The following is a 24095-nucleotide window of genomic DNA, read 5'->3' as shown; positions in this document are numbered from 1 at the left end:
AAAATCCTACAAAAAAATGTTGGATACAGCCCAGTCTATCACAGTTAAAGTTCTCCCCACCATTGAGCACATCTACACGAAACGTTGTCACAGAAAAGTAGCATCCACCACTGGGGAACCCAGCCACCCAGGACATGCAGTCTTCTCACTGCTGCCATCAGGCAGGTGGTACAGGAGCCTCAAGGCTCAGACCACAAGGCTCAGGAGCAGTTACTATCCCTCAACCATTAGGCTCTTGAAACAAAGGGGATAACTTCACTCGCCCCATTACTGACCTGTTCCCACAACCTATGGACTCGTTTTCAAGGACTCTTCATCTCATGTTCTCAATATTTATTATTTATTTATCTTTCTTTCTTTGCTCAGTTTGTTGTCTTTTGCACACTGGTTAAACACCCAAGTAAGTGTGGTCTTTCATCAATTTTGTTATGGTTATTATTCTATTATGGATTTATTGAGTACGCTCACAAGAGAATGAATGTCAGGATTCTATATACTGACATAGAAGTCTGTCCCGAGTCTTATGACCCATCAGGCCGGTGCTCATGCCAGTTTCTGTGGCGTGAAGCGACTGAGAGTACGAGACTCCCCCTGGATAGGACGCCAGTCTATCGCGTGGTTAACCCCCAGCATTTGCTGGTACCAATTTCAGCTGGGTAGACTGGAGCAGTGTGTGGTTAAGTGCCTTGCTCAAAGACACAACACGCTGCCTTGGCCGAGACTCGAACCCATGACCTTCAGATCCTGAGCCCAATGCTCTAACCACTTGGCCACGCACCACACATATGCTGACATACATGATAATAAATTCACTCTGAACTTACCTTGACTTAGTCTGCAGCTGACCTCCATGGCAGGCTCCCAGTCTCCACCCTCACAGGTCAGGTACTTGTAGTCTCCCTTCAGAGTGTAGCCCTCATGGCAGAAGTACTCGATGACTGTTTTGGCCTCAAAGTTGTTGCAGGGTGAAGGGTGGCAAGCAAAACCCCCATTTTCCGGTTGAAATGGGTGCCGGCAGTTGTCTGGGAAGAGAGAGAACACAGATCAGAGAATGCAGGAAATGGATGGGGTTGTTTGTGAGGGCTCTTTAATATACGAGTTGGGGAGGGCTGGAGCTAGCTTTTAGAGTCCTGACTCAGAGCCTCACCTGGGCTTCTTCAATGCCGCCCCCACCCCCCCCCCCAACCACTCAACTCCTCAGTGACTCACAGTCCATCTGGGTCAAGATCACAGAGAAACCCCCTCCCCCACCATTCCACCCTCAGCCCCTCCCCAGCTGCTCAGCTGTCTTTAACTACAATATTTTCTTCCCTACAACTGTACCCAAACGTCAGACCTCCCCCAGCAGAACAAATTATCAGGATGACGTGGCATTATCCACAAATGGGATCTTGCTGTGCACTGATCGGCTGCTATGCTTCCAACAGCACAGTGTGGATCACACTGGGTGTGTGCCTGGGGCGTCCTGCGGTTAGAATACACCCTGCAAGAGTAACACCTCGCTTGCTGCCGTTGTTGGCAAATGGCCTAGTGGTTGCTATGGCAACAGCCATGAGACTTCTTCAGGCGCCTGTCAGGGATTAGTGAAAACACACCGTCGTCCTAAAATGAGCAGAAACTATACTGCGGTCAGAGACCAGTCTTGAGGGAATGAGGCCACTAATTGAGCAATGAGACAATTAATGCGCCGGGAAAGCCTCTGAGCTCACAATAACAGCGTTGTGCTGATGTTAATCCAGCTCCTGCACACTGATGTGCTGACTGGGAGTCAACAGCCTACACCATTCTAAAGATAGCCAAAACGATGTGGCAACGGATCCCTCAAGATGTGGGCTGTAGTTCTAAGGATAAATCAGATAGGCTGAATTTATTCTCACCTCTTACGGCTTAAGGGGCGACCTTACAGACCTATATAAAATTTAGGGGCATTGATAGGATAGAAAGTCATGGGCTTCCTCCCCAACACAGTAGGGTGGGGAAGCCCTAGAACTTGAGGGCACAGGTTTAAGGTGAGAGGGGAGTTTGGAGTGATGGATTTTTTCACACAGAAGGTGGTGAGTATCTGGAATGACTGCCAGAGGAGATGGTTGAGCCAGACACAGCTGCAATGAATAAAAGGCATATGGACAGGCACTTGGATAGGAAAGTAGAGGGATAAAGGCAAAATACAGGCAATTGGCATTAGTATAGATCGGCATGTCTTCTGGCTGTATCCTAGTTGGCATGGGCAAATCAGGCCAAAGGGCTGGTTTCTGTGTTGTCTTTTTCTGTGACTCTACACTTAAACTGTTATTGTGGGCCAAATAATTCCCTTCTGCAAGTTTCTCCAATTGAATTTCACTTTGGTATTGAGGAAGCGTACATTACCCACAAATTCAAGCACATTCCAATTTTCACACAGAGTTGAAACATGCTAACTGTGACTTCGGTGGATGCACTCCGTATGAATGGTGCTTCCAAGTTCCCTCCCCGCTCAAAGATCCTCAATGTACGAGTTCCTGTTACCCCTTTCAGCCTCCCTTTGCCCGTTGAATGCCTCTGAACACCATCGAGGAGTGCTGTTTGTTAATGGACAGCTGAGGTTGAGTTACTGACTTGCCCATCTATCGGGAAGAAGGGTTAGGGTAAGAAATCCAACACCAGAGACTAGAGTATCCAGACTGCCATTCCTGTGCCCTTGGAGATTTATACAGAAGATCATATGGCACAATTTTGTATACCTTTTTGGTGATGTCACCATGTCACGTAGGATCAGTTTAGCCCAAAATTGACCGAAATGCTTCTCTACAATAACACAACAAACAGAAGCAGGGATGGGCCATCAGACCCTCACTCCTTCTCTGCTATTCAGTAAGATTATGACCTTTTTGCTACCTCAGTACTACTTTCCTACATCAACTTGATTTCTGAAAATCTATTGCCCTGTGTCCAGAATATTACCAGCAACAAATTATAACCGTACAATAATTACAGCACAGAAACAGGCCATCTCGGCCCTTCTAGTCCGTGCCGAACCCTTACTCTCACCTAGTCCCATTGACCTGCACTCAGCCCATAACCCTCCATTCCTTTCCTGTTATGTAAACTTACAGTGTAGAGAATTCCAGAGATTCTCCATCATTTGGACAAAAACATCTCTGAACGTCAGACCCCTCATTACAGCAACAATTACACTCCAAAAATCCAAAAATACCTTGTTAGCTATCGACTGCTTTTGGGTGTTCCATGACAGGAAAGTTTCTGCAAAATACAAGCTCTTCCTTTTAAAGTCACAAACTAGGTCACTGCCAAAGCAGGAAACAACCTCACTGCAAGTGCTCTGGACAAATGCCACATTCCTGCTCAAGAATGACACTTGAAGTTAGCCTAAGATAGATGTCAGTAGATATGAGGAATGGTCACACACAGATGAAGAACAAGCACAGTCAGGGATAGATATGAAGAGAAAAGATACATGCATGCGTGATAGAGATACATGCAAACATGGATGTACATCTCAATGGGATGGAAAGACATGCACACACTTACACAGGTAAGGAATCAACAGACACATACACCAGCAGGAGAGAGTTAGACAGACAGACAGAGACACACAGACACACACACACACACACACACACAGGAAAGAGATAAAAGACACAGACAGACAGGCATTCACAAACAGAAGGAAAGAGACACAGGTATTGAAACACAGACCTAAACAAAGATGTGGGCAAGAAAATAAAAGACACATATAGATGCATGGATAGCCGGCTGGTGGCGTACTGGTATCAGCGCCGGACTTTGGAGCGAAGGCTCCTGAATTCGGATCCAGCCGGCTCCCTTGCACACTTTCCATCTGTGCTGGGTTGAACGTCGAGCTAGCAACTCGGCCTTGAAAAAATAAGAAAGCCTGCTAAAAAAACCACCATCATGACAGCGTCCCGATAACTCCGCTTGGAGTTAAGGGCTTTCTTCATAGATGCATGGATAAGACAAGATCACACACACACACACACACACACAGTAGAAAGACAAAGAAACTCACACGCTAACTTGTGTTAAGAGACACAAACAGTCAACAAAGGAACAAAGCAAGGTTTCAGAAACCCCCATAAAAATTCGAGAGACAATTTTGTTGGTTATTCGCACCAAGGCACGCAGCAATGTGAAAATGAGCAGATAAACTGTTTCAATCCTGGACATCCGAGTAATTAGGGACGCTCGAGTACAGCCACAGGAATCTCTCGAGTACACCTGACACGACAGGATTTGTTTCAACACCTTATCGAAGGAGTAGCACCTCGACTCAAAAGCGTTTCTCTATGTAGAGCACTGGTGAGTCGGCCTCAATTGCGTTCTCCGGTCTCAGCACAGACGCTTCCACTCGGTAGGACAAACTTCATATGATATTGGAAAGGAACACTCGAGGAAAAAAGGTGCAGGGAAATGCGGAGCAAAGGGAAGACCAGGAGGAATACAGAAAGCAAGGCACTGTGTTTATTTAGTATGCTGCATCACAGGTTAGCAGTTCTATTAACTCAGTACCTTTTCACTCCCAGAATCATTAATCCTAAACCTCTGAATTGACGTAGCTGAGATAGCTGGATTACTGCACTGTGTAAGCACAGTAAGAATCTTTGTACTGACTACACCAAGAATGTGATCCCTTACACTACTCCACCTGCATTTTCCTCCTCTTCCGTGAGATAAGTGACAAAAAGGCAATGCCTCCAATCAACAACCCTGCGGAGAAAAGGCTTCAGTGAAAGGGGAAGTGGAAGGTTTCCCCATGGACATAAGTGAGCTGTGCAAGAAATGGGCATGAACCGCGAATGAAAGAGACTCTCACACGCCAATCCTCAACTTTATCTTAATCCCGCCACCCCCACTGCAAAGTGCGTGGAATCAGGTTTTATCTGAAAGGTCCAGGGGAGGAGCAACAATCTCTTAGATTGCCACTTTGACCCTCCTCCCCTTCCCTGATAATGCACCCCACCCTCCCAACCTCAAAGTTTAACATGAACACAGCACACTCAGCGAGGTGATGAACCAGCTCAGGGCCGAGGGGAGGAAAAGTAGCTAGACACTCAAATCTGCCTCGTCAACGTAACAGTATGGAGCAATAAATTGTACAACAAACGGCAATTCTAATCAAAATGTAGTCAGACAAGTTCCATGAGCACAATTAAACTAAATGGGCACAGGCAGAAGATACAAAAGCCTGGAAGTGTGTATCACCAGGCTCAAGGACAGATTCCATCTCATGGCTATCAGACTCTTGCATGGACCTCTTCAAAGACAAGATGGTCTCTTAACCTCAAAATCTACCTTGTTGGGGTCTTATATCTTCCTGTCAATATGTACTGCAGTTTCTCTGTAGCATCAATTTATTCTTGTTATTGTTTTTCCCATGAACTACCTTGCACTGGTGTAGTGAAATGATTTGTGTGGATAGCATGCAAATCAATGTTCCCTCTACACATTGTTGCTCACCAGTTAGCAGAGCCATGAGGTATTTGAGCAGAAGTCTAGCTCAAGTCAGAAGTTGATCTTAAGAGAATTGTCAAATAAATTAGGGCACTGCTCCAGTATTGAGGGAGTGCCACACTATCATTGGTATTGCCTTTAAGTGAAGATTTGGATGCTGATTTCATCTGTCTGACACAAAAAAAATGAAATCCATGGCACCATTTCAAAGCATGATTCCTTGTATCTTGGCCAATCAACATCACTCAAAATAGATGACCTGACCATAGTTTTCTTGTGTCAGGTGGTGAAGGCATAGACCTGCTGTGTCTCCCACCCAACAGATGTGACTACCACTCACTGGTGGAATGATCACAGAGTGGTTGGGATTTCTTGAAGCACAAATAGAAATTCAAGCTTTTCTCTGCTGTTTCAATAAGGAAAGAAGTGGATAAATTAAGGGAGGGTATCTGGAAGCAAGAAAGCTAAGCCTGAAAATCAGGGCTTTGGAAGAGAGTAGAACAGGAGGAACAATAAAACAAAAATTTGAAACTTGAGTCAGAAATCATTATTCAGAATATTGTTCCCCATCAACCCAAGTCATGTGTTGTTAAGCAGGAATTTCCAGACCTTTGGCCCAGTAACAAAGAAATAATGGTGTCATACTTGACTTGGAGAAAAAGCTGCACATGATGCTGTTCCTATTCACCCACTTCGCTTGCCCTTCTCGGGAAGCTAACGCCATCCAGGACAAAGCTCCCTTTGGATTGCTACCTCAGCCATCACCCTAAACATTCATTCCCCCACCATTTCCCACAGTGGATGCAGTATGTGCTGCCCGCCAGAAGCACTGTAGTTACCAGCTGAGACTTCCTTTTTCAATTTTGCCTCACAAACCTGTGACCTCTGCCACCAATGAGTTTGGATGCAACTCAGGAAGGAAAGGGGTGGAGAAGAGTACACTGTGGTGATCGGGGATTCGAGTGCTAAGAGAATCTGTGGGCAAGAACGAGACTCCTGGATGGTATGTTGCCTCAGCATTAGCAAGATCTAGTCCTCAGCGTTAAGTGGGAGGGAGAACAGCCCGAAGGCATGGTCCACGTAGGTACCAATGACATGGGTAGGGTAGGATGAGCGATGAGGTTCTGCACAGGGAGTTCAGGGAGTTAGGTGCCAAGTTAAAGGGGAAGACCTCCAGGGTTCTGATCTCAGGGTCGCAATTTGTGCCACATGCCAGTGAGGCTAGAACTAGGAAAATTATACAGTTTCATACGTGACTAAGGAGTTGGTGTAGGAGGGAGGGCATAAGCTTTTTGGATCATTGGGCTCTCTTCCAGGGAAGGTGGAACCTGTACAGACGGGACGGTTTGTACCTGAACTGGAAGGGGACAATATCCTAGCTGGAAAGTTGTTTAATGCTGTACAGTGGGGTTTAAAAGGCAGACAAAAATCAAAAAGGGTGAATATAGGGCTGAAGGTGTTGTATCTGAATGTGTGCAGTATATGGAATAAGGTAGATGAACCTGTAATACAGTTGCAGGTTGGCATGGCTGAAAGATTACAGCTGGGATCTTGATGTCCGAGCATACACATTGCATTGAGAGGACAGGTAGGATGGCAGAGGGGGTGGCATTGCTCTGTTGATAAAAAAATGAAATCAAATCACTAGAAAGAGGCGACATAGGGTCAGAAGGTGTTAAATCATTGTGGACAGAGCTAAGGAACTGGAGTTGTATATAGACTCCCAAACAGTGGTAAAAATGTTGTCTATAAATTACAGTGGGAGATAGAAAATGCATGCCAAAAGGGAAATTTACAATAGTCAGAGGGGATTTCAATCTGCAGGTAGATTGAGAAAATGATTTTGGGGCTGAATTCCAGGATAGGGAATTTCTAGAGTTGCCTATGAGATGGCTTTTTAGAGGGACTCATGGTTGAGCCCACCTAGGGATCAGCTATTCTAGATTCGATGTTTTGCAATGAACTGGAAGAGAGCTTAAGGTAAAAGAACCTTTAGGGGAAATCATCATAATATAATCAAATTCACCCTGAAATTTGAGAAGCAGCAGCTAAAGTCAGGTGTATCAGTATTACAGCAGAGTAAAGGGAATTACAGAAGCATGAGAGAGGAGCTGGCCAAAATTGATTGGAAAAGAACACGAGCAGGGATAACAGTAGAGCAGCAATGGCGGGAATTTCTGGAAGCAATTCAGAAGGTGCAGGATATATACATCTCAGAGAGGAAGAACCATTCTAAAGGTAAGGTGACACAGCTGTGGCTAACAAGAGAAGTCAAAGCCAACATAAAAGCCAAAAAGAGAGCAAACAATAGAGCAAAAATTAGTGGGAAGTTAGAGGATTTTCCAATTAGTTACAGGATTTAGAGGCTTTTGAAAGCCAAAAGAAGGCAACTAAAATGGTCATAAAGAAGGTAAAGATGGAATCCAAAAGTAAACTAACCAACATTAAAGAAGACACCAGAAGTTTCTTCAGATTCATAAAGTGTAAAAGAGAGGCAAGATATTGGACCATTGGAAAACGATACTGGAGTGGTAGTAATGGGGGACAAAGAAATGGCAAATGAACAAAAAAAAAATTATTTTGCATCAGTCTTCACTGTGGAAGACACTAGCAGAATGCTGGAAGTTCCAGGTGTCAGGGGACATGAAGTATGTGAAGTTACCTACTAGTGAGAAGTTTCTTGAGAAACTCAAAGGTCTGAAGGTAGGTAAGTCACTTGGACCAGATAGTGTACACCCCAGAGTTCTGAGAGAGGTGGCTGAAGAGATTGTGGAGGCATTAATGATCTTTGAAGAATCACTAGATTTTGTAATGGTTCCGGAAGACTGGAAAATTGCAAATGTCACTCCACTCTGCAAGAAGGGAAAGAGGCAGAAGAAAGCAAACCATAGGCCAGTTAGTCTGACCTCAGTGGTTGGGGAGATTTTGGAGTTGATTGCTAAGGATGTGGTTTCAGGGCAGTTGGAGGCACATGACATAATAGGCCATAGTCACAATGGGTTCCTCTAGGGAAAACTTTGCATGACAAATCTGTTGGAATCTTAGAAGAAATAAACAGAATAGACAAAGGAGAGTTGGTTGATGTAGCCTACTTGGATTTTCAGAAGACCTTTGACAAGGTGCCACACGAGGCTGCTTAACAAGCTACAAGCCCATGGTATTATAGGAAGGATTCCAGTGTAGATAAAACAGTGGCTGGTTGTCAGGAGGAAAAGAGTGGAAATAAAGGAGCCTTTTCTGATTGGCTGCCGATGACTAGTGGTGTTCCACAGGGGTCTGTGTTATGACCAATTCTTTTTACGTTATATGTCAATGATTTGGATAATGGAATTGATAGCTTTGTTGCAAAGCGTGCATATGATATGAAGAGGTGGGGGGGCAGTTAGTTTTGAGGAAGTAGAGAGACTGCAGAAGGACTTGGACAGATTAGGAAATGGGCAAAAAAATGGTAGATAGAATATTGTGTCATGAAGTGTATGGTCATATGGTCATACACTTCAATCAAAGAAATGAAAGGGCTGACTATTTTCTAAATGGAGGAAAAAATACAAAAAAAACTGAGGCACAAAAAGGACTTAGGAGTCCTTGTGCAGGATTCCTGAAAGGTTAATTTGCAGGTTGATTCTGTGGTGAGGAAGATAAATGTGATGTTAGCATTCATTTCAAGAGGTCTAGAATACAAAAGCTAGGATGTATTGTTGAGACTTTATAAAGCACAGGTGAGGCCTCACTTGGAGTATTGTGATCAGTTTGGGCCCCTCATCTTAGAAACAATGAGGTGAAACTGGAGAGGGTTCAAAGGAGGTTTACAAAAATGATTCCAGGATTGAATGGCTTGTCACAGGAAGAGCATTTGATGGCTCTGGGCCTTCATTTACTGGAATTCAGAAGAGGGAGGGGTGATCTCATTGACACCTATCGAATGGTGAAAGGCCTTGAAAGAGTGGATGTGGAGAGGTTGTTTCATATCATGGGCGAGTCTAAGATCAGAGGACACAGCCTCAGAATAGAGAAGTGTGTTTATAGGGTAGAGATGAGGAGGAATTTCTTTAGCCAGGGAGTGGTGATTCAGTGGAATTTGTTGCCACAGGCAGCTGTGGAAGCCAAGTCTTTATGTCTATTTAAGGCAGAGGTTGATAGATTCTTGATTTCTCAGGGCATGAAGGGGTACAGGGAGAAGTCAGGAGATTGGGGATGAAAGGAAGATTGGATCAGCTGTGATGAAATGGCAGAGCAGGCTTGATGGGCCAGTGGCCTAATTTTGCTCCTACGTCTGTAGTCTAAAAGGAGAAAAACCCTTACATCAAGACCAAAATCCAGCATCAGATAAGAGACATTTCACCAAAATCAATTCATTGAAAAATCTAAACAAAAGACCCTTGTGTTGAGCAGCAGAAGGATATGAAAAAATAACAAACCTGGGCCATTAGGCAATTAATAAGCCTTTAACTGTGTGCACCATTGAGAGAATGTTGCACAATTAGCCAAGGGATTAATTAGCTGGCCTTTCCAACCCACAATTCCCATCTCAATCACCTGGAGGTCAAGGGGAGCAGGCAATCAGGATCATCACAACTTGCAAACCCAAAACCTCTGGCGACAAGAATGATTGGGGGGGGGAGGGGGGTACAGCAGAAGTACAAGAACACGTTACCCTGCTGGCTGAGTGCTGCCCTCACTTGGAAATAAACTTCCTTGTCACTTCTTTCTCCAGGGCAATTAGGAGTAGGTAATAAAAGCTGGCCTTGCTTATGATGTTTAGATCCAAAAAGCAAACATAAATGCTAGGCACAAGTTGCCCTGCCTGCTCCATCGAAACAATTATAATCCTTCATCCTGAGAAGCTATCAAAACATCTGAGAGTTGAAACATTAAATAACTGTTGGAATGAAAGACAAAATCTCAACTAGGTGGTCTCATCGTCTCTAACCCTAACACCTTTGCATTCCCTCCCTGCCAAGTGTGGATGGCTAATAGTTACAGATGCCTCTGGGCAGAGGGATCCTCATTCTGCGCCAGCATTTACACACACAATATACAACTTCCGTTAGGCTGAAATATGATGTGCAGTTCTGGTGGCCCCATTCAGGGAAGGCTGTGGAGGCTTGGGAGAGGCAATAGGAGAGGCTTACAAGGAGACTAATAAACAGGAGAAATTCTGTGGTTGCTGCAATTCCAAAGCAACACACACACAATGCTGGAGGAACTCAGCAGGTCAGGCAGCATCTATGGAAATGAGTGAACGGTTGATGCTTTGGTGGCCTGAAACATTGGAAATGAATGAACAGACTATGTTTCAGGAAACCAAAGCATCAACCATTCATTCATCTCCATAGATGCTGCCTGGCTTAGAGATTATGAACTAAAGGGAGAGGTTGGACAAATTTGGATTGTTTTCTCTGGAGCAGGGGTTCCCAACCTAGGGTCCACAGACCCCTTACTTAATGGCATCCTGTTCTAAAGTCAGAAGCTGAGAAGAAATCTGAAAGGAATATTTAAGGTGAGAAGGCAGAAATTTAAAGGAGATGGGGCAGCATGGTAGTGTAATGGCTAAAACAATGCTTTATAGTTCCAGCGCCCCAGGTTCAATTCCCACCACTGCCTGTAAGGAGTTTGTACATTCTCCGGTGTTTGTGTGGGTTTCCTCTGGCTGCTCCAGTTTCCTCCCACAGTCCGAAGACATACCAGTTGGTAGGTTAACTGGCCGTTGTAAAATTGTCCCGTGATTAAGCTGGGATTAAAATCGGGGGATTTCTGAGTGGCATCGCTCGAAGGGCCTATTCCATGCTGTATCTCAAAATTAACAACAATAATAGTTATTATTATTTTATTCCTAGACATAGAATGGTAGGTGACTGGAACACTCTGCCAAGGGTAGTGGTGGAAGCAGGTACAAAAGGTGTTTAAGAAGCTTTTAGTTGAACACATGAATATCCAGGGAATGAAGTTCCTCCCTGATGCCCACAAATTATGTGGGGGGGGGGGGGGGGAGAGCGCGCGAGCCATGGTAGAGTGTTCCAAAAAAAGAAAACATAAAATGTACGTCACCCCAGACTACGCTAAGGTGTACCTCTGCCTAATAGGGGTCAAAAATAATGACAGTGTTGCTCACTGCACTGTTTGCAACAGTGACTTTTCTATTGCCCATGGTGGGTTAAGACTATAAAAGACATGTTGAGGTGAGTTTAACAGATGTCATTTGTTCATTAGCATAGCTAACATTATTTAAACTAGCTGGCTAGCTGCTAAGGAGCTACTCTATTGCAGACATCCCACCTCTCCCAGAAGTTCTGGGAGGCTCCCGCAAATTGATGGTACTACCTCCCTGAAATGAGTTTCTGCAGGGTGGGATGTCTGGGATATGGACCATGTGCAGACAGGAGAGATTTAGTTTAATGTGGCATCCGGTTCGGCACAGCCACAATGGGCTGAAGGGCCTGTTCCTGTGCTGTACTGTTCCATGCACAGGTTTGCAGTAAGTCAGTGAAAATTTATGGGAAAAAAATGTCAAAATGAACAAAAACAAGTTCCAAGATTTCACGGTGAATGATTGCTACACATACTAGAAGCAGACTGGCTAGTGCAACCATTGTCAAATATCAACACCATTGAGCTAGAGCAGGCCTGCATCCAAATGCAGCCTGTCAATTAATTATTAAGTTGCAATCAATTTAAAACAAAATGCGGTCATAGTTCACAGCTCAATCAGTGCATCCTCATGCCTACTTCTGCGCCAGAAGCTCAGGGGTTGAAAGCCTGGTTTCAGAGACTTGCACACAAAGTCCGGGCTGATCACCCCAGTGTGCAGTGCCAAGGGAATGCCGAACTGTCAGAGCTACTGCGTTATGGAAGAGACGTTAAACCAAGCACCAAGTTGGCTCTCTCGAATGAACGAGGACACAACAGCACTGTTTCAAAAAGAGCAGACTATCCCGGGCAATATTAATCCTCACAGGAAAATTCAAAAACACAGCAGAGGCTGGAAATATAAAAACTGAAAATATTCAAAATATCAAGTGAGGCTGCATCTGCAGGAACAGAAAGAGTGTTAGTGTTCAGTTCTGCCGAAGGGTCTGTTCCTCTTGCCACTAATGCAGCCTCACCTATTGAGTATCGCCAGCTTTTATTTTGCTATTGATCCCCCGCGACATTACCGAGAAAGATCAATCTGTCAATATCAGACTGCTGTTTCTGGCAGCATGCTGTGAAAGGATAAAGTAGTATTTACACAGCTACGTTCACATGCTTCTTTCAAAGGTCCTAAAAGCAGCTGCTGAAGTGTCGCAGTGACAAATTTAAAAAGGAAAGGAGGAAGGCACAGCAGTCAAAATTGTTCTCAGACGTTTGATAAAGCTGCTTCGGAAAGGCTGGTTCAGAGATAAATACTGGCAAGTTCTCTCTCCTGTATTTCCTTTAAATGTGAGATCTTTTGCATTCACTCAGAAGCATGTCTGCTTAACAATTTATCCAAAAAAATGGCTGCAGCTTTGACCGTGCAGCAAATAATAGGCGTTGAGTTGTTTGGAGTGCACCTTGAATCTGGCTCACTCTCGTGCCGTGACTCAATATCACTTTCAGAGAGAAAATGTCATTGAGTTGGAGTTACACAGCGCAAGGGCAAGCCTTTCAGTCCACGATGACTATCAAGCACCCGACTTGATCCAAAGCCTTCACGAATCCCATTAAAGTCCCCAAATCCACATCAGCTCCCTGTCAGATTCTGCTGCTCACCTAACACCAGGGGCAATTAACCCTCCAACTGGAACTTGGGAGGCAACTGGAATGCACTAGGGAAATCCACAGGGAAAATGTGCAAACACTGGAGGTCAGGATCGAACCCGGATCACCAGAGCAGTGAGCAGGCAGCTCGACAAGCTGCACCTTCACATTGTTCCAGTGCTACCGGCTGACAGAATGGAGATTAGCTGCTCCCTTTCCCTGTCCTACACTTTCAAAAGCTGCCCTATTTCGGTACTTTTGCTGGTTGTGAAGTGTTTCAGCCCACCTAAGGACACTACAGAAATGGGAATCCTTTCTTTAAAGCTGCCTACATACCACCAAGTCTCTCACTCCTATACTTCCAACACAGGCCCATGTACACTCACTGCAACATTTCTGTTTTAAAGAAACACAAATGAGTAACACTGTTTCATTTAGTTGTAGTCACGGGTATTCATATATGGTTGAATGACAATTAAACTTGAACTTGAGAGGAAAGCAAAATGTCAATTATTATTGGAAAATTACTTTTTTTAAAAATAGCACAAGAGAATTTTCTTGTATGTTATTTACTGAAAACTTCAGGCCCTGTCACTGCAGATTTTATCAGCCAAAGATTAAAGATGAACAGATTAGTTATCTCAAACCTGCACCGTGTGGTTCTTAAGAGGAAGGTGATGCCATGAGGGGAGGGGTGAAGCCATACTATCTTGATCAGGGCTTAGGACAGGGTAGCAATCTTTTGTGTCTAGTCACTTTCATTTGCGTCAAATGGCAAAAGCCTGCGACAATAGCTTCCCGCTGGAAAAAGCCACATCCTGCAGGCAGCTGCTGTAGGACCAAGATACACAAGCCCTCCTTCCTGACTGCTGCCAACTCCCACATCCCTTATGACGAGAGACAGAAAAGAAAGCAGCAGCTGGTTCTGAGCCAGGCTTGTAACCTAGCTTTGTAAAGCATCCACCCACCATCTGTCTGGTGGCAGATGGGCATTCCCTGAAAGCAGAGGCCCTGACGGCAGCTGAATTGACCAGCTGGGACCCGTTGATGTGTAGCGTGTGCTTTGTCAGCCTGGGGCAGGGCCAGAGAAGGCAGTGGTCATTATGCATTATCAGAGACTGACAAACAGTGAGGCAGCATTGCATTGTCTTTTGCTCGAGACATTTATAAGAAAAATGACAATCAAATGAAGCATGTATAGAATAGATAAATTAAAAACTTTACTAATGAATCAAACTTCAGCATTTGAAAGGTGAAATTCTGCAACACACATGGTTTTCAATGAACTAAGAAAAATTACCTGTGTTGTAAAAATGTCAATAAATTATTTTTTGCTGTTCCTCTTCATGCTTGCAATGCATCAGGTGGCAACCTTGCCGTTTAACATTTGTCTGTTTCCATCCCTTTCCCTCCCAGGTCGAGTTGCTAGCTCAATGCCTAACCCAGCATGGATGGAAATCGTGCAGGGAGCCAGCCGGACTTGAACTCAGGACCACTCACCTAAAAGTCTGGTGTGGATACCACTGGATGGCTGGCCAGCTTATATTTTTAAGTTTGCTTCTCCTCACATTAGCTCTTCTTAAAACAAATATACCACAAGTATAGTTAAAAATGTAGTATGCATTTTAGAAGAAAAGGGCACATGCTAGAAGTGCAAGAGTGAGAGTTCTTGCACATAATCATCTGTCCCTCTCTCTTCACAGATGCTGCCCGACTTGGTGTGCATTTCAGGATCAGGTTCAATTCACTGGTGTATGTTGTGAACTTTGGAGTTATGCGGCAGCAGTACATTGCAATAAATAGTAAAAACTGAAAATTAAAGTATATACATTTTTAAAAGTTAAATTAAGTAAGTAGTGCAAAAAGAGGGAAAAAGAGTGAGGTAGTGTTTATGGTTCAGAAATCTGATGGTGGAGGAGAAGAAGGTATTCCTGAGTTATTGAGTGGGTGCCTTCAGGGCTCCTGTTTCCCCTCCCTGATGGTAGCAATGAGAAAAGGGCATGTCCCGGGTGATGGGTATCCTTTATGATGGATGCCGCCTTCCTGAGGTACCGCTCCTTGAAGACGTTCTGGTGGCCAGTGCTCATGATGGAGCTGACTGAGTTCACAACTTTCTGCAGCTTATTTCCATCCTGTGTAGTGCCCCCCACCCCCATGTCAAACAGTGATGCAGCCAGTTAGAATGCTCTCAAACGGCGCATCTATAAAAGTTTGCAATTGCCTTTGGTGACACCCAAATTTCCTCAAACTCCTAATGAAATATAGCCACTGTCGTGGTTTCTTTCTAATTACATCGATATGTTGGTGAGAAACTGCTCACCTTATCCACCTGATCCCTCAACAAGGACTGGTATGTGTTCAATATTTTCTGTTCTCATATATGATCTCTAGATATGGGACCTTGGCATCAGTGGCAAGGGCAACATTTACTAACCTTCCCTAAATGCCTTCCTACTGGTTAGCCCACTTGCTAGAGCCATCCCCAATATTGGGTGCAGAATCAAACCTAGGCCGTGTTGAATCAGACTGGGAAATTGATTCCCCCAAAACAGCATAAGTAGGTTTATATGATGTAGTCATTGTTAATGACTACAATTTTATTTTAATTAATTTAAACTCTACAACTGCCAGTGGTGGGCTTTGAACTCGTATGGATTACTAGCCTGGTAATATTTACTGCTGCCCCATCGCGGTAACTGGCCTTCCTCCGAGGTGCAGATCAATGACTCCACAACACCGTGTCAAAGAGCAGGGAAGCACCTCTTAGTGCCCTGGTTACCATTTGGCCCTTGGCCTTCATCACAAAAATGGAATATCTGGTGTGGACCAGGTTGTGTGGGAACGTACAGTGCCATTACTTAGTATTCAACAGTCACTCACACTTCAAAATTACTTTGCTGTAAAGTACCTCACAGTGTGCAGAGGTAGTGAATGGGTTACATCAGTATACCATTTCCTGAAGATTTATTTTTAGGAAATTAACTTGCTGGATTTGCTTATGTAATGCTGGGAAAGGCAATATATTGACATCTCCTTCTCGCAAATTTCCAATGATGAATGAAGTGCTGTGATTTTAAGACAAAGTTGCTCAATACTGGGAGAATAATCAGAATACTTCACTTCAGGTACACACTGTATCCCACTTTACTCTGGGCCCTTATTTATTTACTTTTTTAAAAAAGGCCCACTTCATAGAGGGATGCAAACCATGAAGGGACAGGAGTGACTTTTCGAAATTTATTTTTAATCTTTGTTTGGTTATTAAGATACAGCACAGAATGGGCCCTACGAGCCCACTCAGCAGTCCCCCGATTTAATCCTAGCCTAATCACAGGACAATTTACAATGACCTATTAACCTAGCAACCGGTACGTCTCTGGACTGTGGGAGGAAACCAGAGCACCCGGAGGAAACCCACACGGTCACAGGGAGAACCTACAAGCTCCTTGCAGACAGTGGCGGGAATTGAACCCGGGACACTGGTACAGTAAAGTGTTGTGCTAACCACTGTGCCACCATGATGCCCCTGACCACAGAACCCAGTATGTTTAGTTCATGAACCACACATCTTTGCATTGCCCTTTCTCTGCAGAAGACTTTGCCGCTTTAATCTCATTGAATCAGAGGGTGGAGTCAGCAGCTGGGGTGAGGTTTTATAGAGCAACAATGTGTTCTTTATACCACCAAGAGCTCAATGATTGATAGATATATCTTGGTCAATTGCCATCTCTTCACCAACTAACTGAGCGGATGTCACAAGGACATGAAATACACCTCTGCCCTCGGTGTCCTTCCCTGCTCCATGGTCTGCCCAAGTACTGCCCTGACAATTGAAGTAAAGCTCCTGTATCAGCTAGCTTTTGGTGCCCAGCACAACATTTCTAATGGACATTATTCAAATAGAGTACTGTGCAAAAGTCTTTGGCACATACTTATACCTTTGCACAGCACTGTACTAGTCAGCATGGGAGGGATGTGGAATAGATGACAGAGAGGGAGTGCCAAGGACCCGGGGGTGGGGGGGGGGGGGGTGAATGGCACTGGTGCAGATACACCCGGCCCTGAGACACCAGGCAAAGTCATTTGATTCCAAACAACTGATTTATTGATCATCATAGAATGTCTCTCTGGTGCTTCCTGCCCACTCCCTAACCATTATTCCCATCTCCCTGTTCCCTTCTCACTCTCAGTACACAATAGAGACCCATTTCAGAGCCAGGCTTATCATCACTCACATATGTCATGAAGTTTGGTTTTTTTGCAGCAGCAGTTCAGGGCAATACAGAAAATTACTACAGTATTGTGCAAAAGTCTTAGATATCATCTACACACACACATATACATATGTATGTATAGACAGTTCGGGTGCCCAGGACTTTAGCACAGTACTGTAATGCGGATTTTATATTTCACATGTGTTATTCTGCTGTACAGCATTTTCTAGTGCACCCAGTTAGTTCTAAAGGAAGGAAGGGAGAAAGAAGGTTTAAAAGGGACTGGAAAACAGGCCATCACGCATTTAAAGAGAGCATAAAGAGCAAGTGACACACTCGGTAGAGCTATAGCTCTTCACAGCACCAACAACCCAGGCTCACTCTTGATCCCTGTGCTGTGTGGAGTTTGCATGTTTGTCCTGTGACCACACGGGCTTCCCTTGGATTCTAAAGGCATGCAGGGTTAATTAGCCCTAGTGTGTCATGTAGTAGAATATAGAGCCGAAATACTGCACCCCCACGCTGCCCACGAAGAGTTCAGCTAACACTTGCCTCAGAGGAAGGGGTGGGAGCTGTGGTTAGGGGTGAAATTATAAAAATGCGTCTAGACAATGAAGCCTAAAGAACCACAAGGAGTATGAAAAAAGCAGAACTATTTTTTAAAACTCTGCATTGTAGAGTGAATATTGATGAGATAACAACCAAAAATGGACAAGAGGAATATTTGTGACTTTATTTAATACTTTTTGAAATGCCATGCAAGCACACTACCTATTTCACTCTATTGTTTGTATCGAATGATAGTGGATAACGTGCTTCCATTTCTGTTCTGTGGGTTCTCGAGAGGCTGATGGAGCCAGCGCAGGAGCAGATGGGGAAGAGAGTACCCAAAATGACAGATGGATTACACTCATTACAAAGCTCAAAATACATGAACAGAAGCTCCTCCATACCATCCCCGTGAACTCCAAAGAATTGGTGGGGGTGTTGTACCTCATCAGTAACTCTTTGAGCACAACTTGAATCTTTTCTTCTGTCCACGACATAATCTCTTCACACGACAGAACTCAGAATAAAGTGTCAGCTTTAGGGATCTGATATAGGAATGAGCTGCTAGAGGAAGCTGTTGAGGCAGGTACATGAATTGGAAAAGTTCAGGGGGGATACGAGCTAAACATGGGCAAATGGGACAAGCCTAGACAAAATCCAATCTGTTTCCATGCTGTATCTATGAGGCAGAGAGTCACTGTGGCCTGTCTCACGCACACAGCTGGGTTAATTAGGACCTCAGTGCTGGGGATGTTCACCCTGGAAAGACACAGGTCCTTCCTGTGTCTTAAAGGGCCAGGCATGGATTACTTATCTATTGAGCTACCGCGTGGAATAGGTCCTTTCGGTCCTTCGAGCTGCGCTGCCCAGAAACACCCCCCCCCCCCTGCAATTCAACCCTAGCCTAATCACAGGACAACTTACAATGACCAACTACCCTAGCGAATGGTACGGCTTTGGACTGTGGGAGGAAATCTGAGCACTCAAAGGAAACCCACACGGTCACGGGGAGTACATACTGGCAGTGGCGGGAATTGAACCGCGGTCGCCCGTACTGCAAGCTGATGTGCTAACCACTACACTAAAGTGCCACCCAACTTAGGCCACTAACTGTGGGCAAATCACATTCCATCCTGCCAATCCAAAGCAAAAATATCAGCAACACACATCAAAGTTGCTGGTGAATGCAGCAGGCCAGGCAGCATCTCTAGGAAGAGGTACAGTCGACGTTTTGGGCCGAGACCCTTCGTTAGGACTAACTGAAGGAAGAGTGAGTAAGAGATTTGAAAGTGGGAGGGGGAGGGGGAGATCCAAAATGATAGGAGAAGACAGGATGGAGCCAAGAGCTGGACAGTTGATTGGCAAAAGGGATATGAGAGGATCATGGACAAAAATATCAGCACTTTATTTAGTATCCCAGAGGCGGTGCAGTGCGTTTCAACACATAGTGGTTAACAGCAACCAATCTGCATACAGCAAGCTCCCACAAAGCAGCCGGAAATAACTGTTTAATGATATTAATTAATGGATCATGAGACTGAGAAGCCATCTCCCCCACAATCTCTTCCTCAAGACTCAGTGTCATACAGCAGAGAAACAGGCACTCGACTATTAACCACAGTTGCACTAATCCTACATCAATCCCATTTAGTAGAAGACAGAACTTTGGCGGGGGGGGGGAGGGGTGCACGGTGGTGCAGTGGTTAGCACAACGCCATACAGTACCAGCAACCCCTGGTTCAATTCACACAGCCGCCTGCAAAGACTTTGTGCGTTCTCCCTGTGACTGTGTGGGTTTCCTCTCCACACTCCAAAGATGTAGACATAAATGGGCATGTAATTAGGCTAGGATTAAACTGGGGGATTGCTGGGCGGCACAGCTCAAAGAGCCAATTCCGCGCTGTATGTGAATAAATAAAACAGATAAATAGCGGTACAACTAGGGTTGCCAACTGTCCCGTATTAGCCGGGACATCCCGTATATTGGGCTAAATTGGTTTGTCCCATCGGGACCGCCCTTGTCCCGTATTTCCCCTGCTAAGGTAGAGCGTTCCGATGAAACCGTTTGTGCCAAAATGGCGTAAAGTGAAGAAGCAATTATCATTCATTTATATGGGAAAATTTTTTGAGTGTTTCCAGACCCAAAATATAACCTACCAAATCATACCAAATAACACATAATACCTAAAATAACACTAACATATAGTAACAGCAGGAATGATACGATAAATACACAGCCTATATAAAGTAGAAGTAATGTATGCGCAGTGTAGTCTCACTGAACAGAATCGTGAAAACTGATGTGTAGAGAGAGAAAAAAAAAATCGGCACATACACACGTGCATACGTCATGTATGCACACGTCACGCATGCGCACACAGGTCCCCGTGCAAGGCTTCATGGTCGTGGTAGTCTTTCTCGGGGTAAACAAAAGTGTCCCATATTTGACTGCTACTTTTGTCCCTTATTTGGGAGTGAGAAAGTTGGCAGCCCTAGGTACAACACTGAACAGGCCTCTCGGCCCAGAGGGTTGTGCCAAACTAAATTATCTCAGCAACTGATGTTGCTGCTCACCTACACCCCTGGGGCAACTTACACCAGCGTATTAAACATTACCAACCCACATTCCTTTGGGATGTAGGGGAAAATGGGAGCACACAGGGGAAAGCACACGTGATCACAGAGAGAACGAACACACACAGCACCCGAGCTCAGGACCGAATCCAGGTCACCGGGGCAGGCCGGCAGCAGCACTGAACCAGGAGAAGAGACATCTTGTTGCCTGTGTTGCATGGATCTGCCCCCCCCCCCCACAACCCGTGAACATGGTGTTTTCTCCTGGGTGCCTTTGTGATTGGCCATGGTGAACTGCCCGCAGTGCGGACAAGTAATGGCAGGATCAGGGTCAAGTTAATGGGCAGAGAAAATAGGCCACAGGGAACTGTGGGGAAAATGGATTACACTGTGAGCTGGGATAGACTTGATGGACTGAATAGTCTCTTATGCTGGGAGGACATGCAGCTTGGCTTAGCAAGTTATAAAGACAAGCTTTATTTGTTACATGTACATCAAGACACGGTGAAATGTGTCATTTCTTTCAGCGAGGGTGTGCTGAGTATCGTTCAGTTCAATTGCTTGTCAAACCATCCATGCCTTAGGCTTTAAAAATACCCAATGCATGTTTTATTTGGGAGAGGCTGTGGAAAATAAAGAGGAGGAAATTCTAAAATACGAAAACCCTCTCTCCTCCTACAGTCCACCTCCCCGCAACCAAGCGGGCCAGGAAAGGGTTTCACTCAAGACCAGCAAACCAGCCCAGGCTGCAGGATAGTCCCTCATGCCCCTGTAGTAATTCCACTCCACTAAAACTTGCCCATACCACTTGTTACCCTGGAAAGTCACTCTGCCCCATTTCACCACTCCCCCTCATACCATCAGCCTTCCTGAAGCCAGCTGTTTTGGCGCCATTTTCTGGCGACATTGTACAATTTGATTATGGCCTGCACAACTGAAATTTCACCTTCCTCCCTTTCATCTCTAACTTCCTTGTAGCATTCAAAGGCCGTGGTTAATGTGGTACAAGCAGCGAGTGTTCATTGGCCAAGATAGAGCACGGGGAGGGACAAAGGGGTGAAGCAGAAAGCGGAGAGTGCCAGTTTGGGGTGGAGCATGAGACACGCACAGAGAGGATATACAAAAGGGGAACACAGAGACAAGCATGAAGTATTGTTGGGGGTGGGACAAAAAGCACAAATAGTGTGAATGCTTGTGTGTGTGAGACACGCACACACATAAAAAATGAAACTGAGCAAGTGACCAGGAGCAAGACTGTATAAAAGCACATTTTAAAATAGTGAAAGATGTGTTCAGAGCAACCAGACACAAAGAGTCATGTTGATCACGTACATGTCATGCCAGATGGAGGATGTCTCTCTCATCAGAAGCTGTACGAGTCTGATGCATGTTCAAACCAGAGTGAAAAATACAAAATAACTTCATTGCACATTCAATGCAGAACTGATTCTTACTCATTTTCCAGGATGTGGACATTACATTACTAACTGCCCACAAGCCGATGATGGGTAGCCCATTTCCCACTCCAACTTCGTCCATTGTTTTAGTAGACAGCCAAGCATCCACTTGGCCAGGACTTGAGCCAGAAGGCGCACCAGGCAAGGTCAAAGATTTCGTCCTTGAAGGACATGAGTAACTCTCACAAAATGCTCATAGACCTATTGTTTACTAATATCTTGTTTTTAAGAAATTCCAGATTAGAATTCCCACAACTGCAGTGATGAGATTTGAACTCTGATGCAACCCTTGCGATTGCAAATCCAACCTTTTAATTGTTGTGCCAACACCATGATAAGAGGCTCCTATTCATACAGACGTAGAATATAGCAGCAAAACAGGTTCCTCGGCCAACACATTTGTACCAACCAAGTGGCCCAACTGAGATATCTTATTTGCCTGCACTTGGATCATATCCTCCCTGAAGCTTACCAGTCCATATACCTGTCCAATGTCACCAGTGACACAATGGAGGACCCAAAGTCCAAACTGCAACCTAGTTCCAAGACAAATCTTAGATTCAATGGCGAGGGACCCAAGTTGTCTGCTCTCCATCTGTAGCCTCTTCAGAAAATCCACCTTTGACTTAGTGACATGGGGAATGGGAGAAGTTGGGACAGGGAAGGAAAACACGATCAGTGACCTAGGTGTGATGTTTGTCAACTGGGACACTTTTCAAACAAGGATGGGCAGAACTTAACCACAAGAGCCTCCACAGGTGAATAGCCTGCTATGACGCACAGTCAAACATGAAACAGAGCCTAGGGCTAGACACATGAGACATCAGCCAATAAGTCATCGCATATCACATTCAGGGTGAAAAGGGAGGAGGACTGCAACATGTGCGTGCATGTAAATTTAGTGAAACGAGTAAAACAAACTCAACTAAAAGCGTCAGCAAGCTGCACCTTTCGATCCAGGTACAGGCATCAGACATCTACCAGCTCCAATTATTTTCTGCCTCTCCCTACGAGTAACCAATACTTGCTGTGTGCTTTAACAAAAGTTAAATGCGGCTAAGGAATTTGATCCGTAGCTAATACTTTCACAGGTTATTTTAACATTGTTCCAAGTTGCTTCATGGGAGCTCTGTCAGGTGGCATTCCAATGCCACATCTGGAGATGTTGAAATGAGTGACAATATTTTGATTAAAGAGAAGGTTTTAAACAGCACAGCATGTGGAGGCTTAATGAGGCTCTTTAAGAGCTTTGGATACAGGCAGTGAAATACAACGATACTTCTACTGAAGAATAAAACACACATCAGAAAGTAGAACACCCAATTTTGGTCTCCAGATCATAAAATAGACAAGGAGAAAATAAGGAAAAATACGTAATGGAACATTTGCAAGGGCACTCAAAATGAGAGTGTAATAACTAGAGAGATGGTTGAAAAGTTAGTTAACATAGGACCTTATAGCTTGGAAGAATTGGGTACACAGTAATTATAGTAAGGACACTTTCATTAGTTGGAGAAGCCAAACTCAATGGTCAATGTACAAGTTGGACATTAATATCCAATCAGGAATTATGGAGGATCTTTTTTATCATAAGAGTGTGAGAATGATAAGGCACCAGCATATAGTGCTTGGGACCAAAAGAATGATGTATGCAATGGAAATGTAGACAAGTGCATGATGGAGAAGGATTAGGAAACATTTAATGGGCAGGGAAGGCTAGGGCAATGGAAAGGTAACAGGGCATAGAGCTATGGGGATGTTTGTCCCCTTTCTAAACTCCATGCAGCACTCTGTCAACATAGAACGAGATGATCACTTTCAGAGACCCAACTACAGCTTGAAATGTGCTACAGCCTTTGGGCCAACCCCGACCAGAAAGGGTTTGCAATTCTCTCCATTGTGGTCACATTTATCTACTTTGTTCTCAGGAAGTGAGTGTGGCTGGCTCAGTCAGCACTTGTTGCCCGTCACCAAACTACCTCGGACTCTGTGGCAGTGGGCAGATTCCTGGGCAGCCCCACTCCCTACAGTAAAAGCACTCCAATATTAACTCACTAGCCTTTCGGTAATTTTAATTAACCCACTGGCCTCCACTGTACCAACCTACGTCCAA

At 44.6% G+C, this 24095-nt stretch overlaps 1 protein-coding gene across 1 annotated transcript in view; it reads right to left on the bottom strand.

Moving 5' to 3' along the window:
* Nucleotides 1–24095, bottom strand: part of LOC140201386 (sushi domain-containing protein 6-like) — a 57575-nt gene that overhangs the window by 10134 nt on the left and 23346 nt on the right. The window contains exon 3 of the mRNA XM_072265424.1: nucleotides 825–1022. Coding sequence (XP_072121525.1) covers nucleotides 825–1022 — 198 coding nt within the window. The remainder of the gene's footprint in view (nucleotides 1–824; nucleotides 1023–24095) is intronic.

The sequence above is a fragment of the Mobula birostris genome, chromosome 1, assembly GCF_030028105.1.
Source record: "Mobula birostris isolate sMobBir1 chromosome 1, sMobBir1.hap1, whole genome shotgun sequence".
NCBI lineage: Eukaryota > Metazoa > Chordata > Chondrichthyes > Myliobatiformes > Myliobatidae > Mobula > Mobula birostris.
This window is presented reverse-complemented; position numbering and strand designations above follow the sequence as displayed.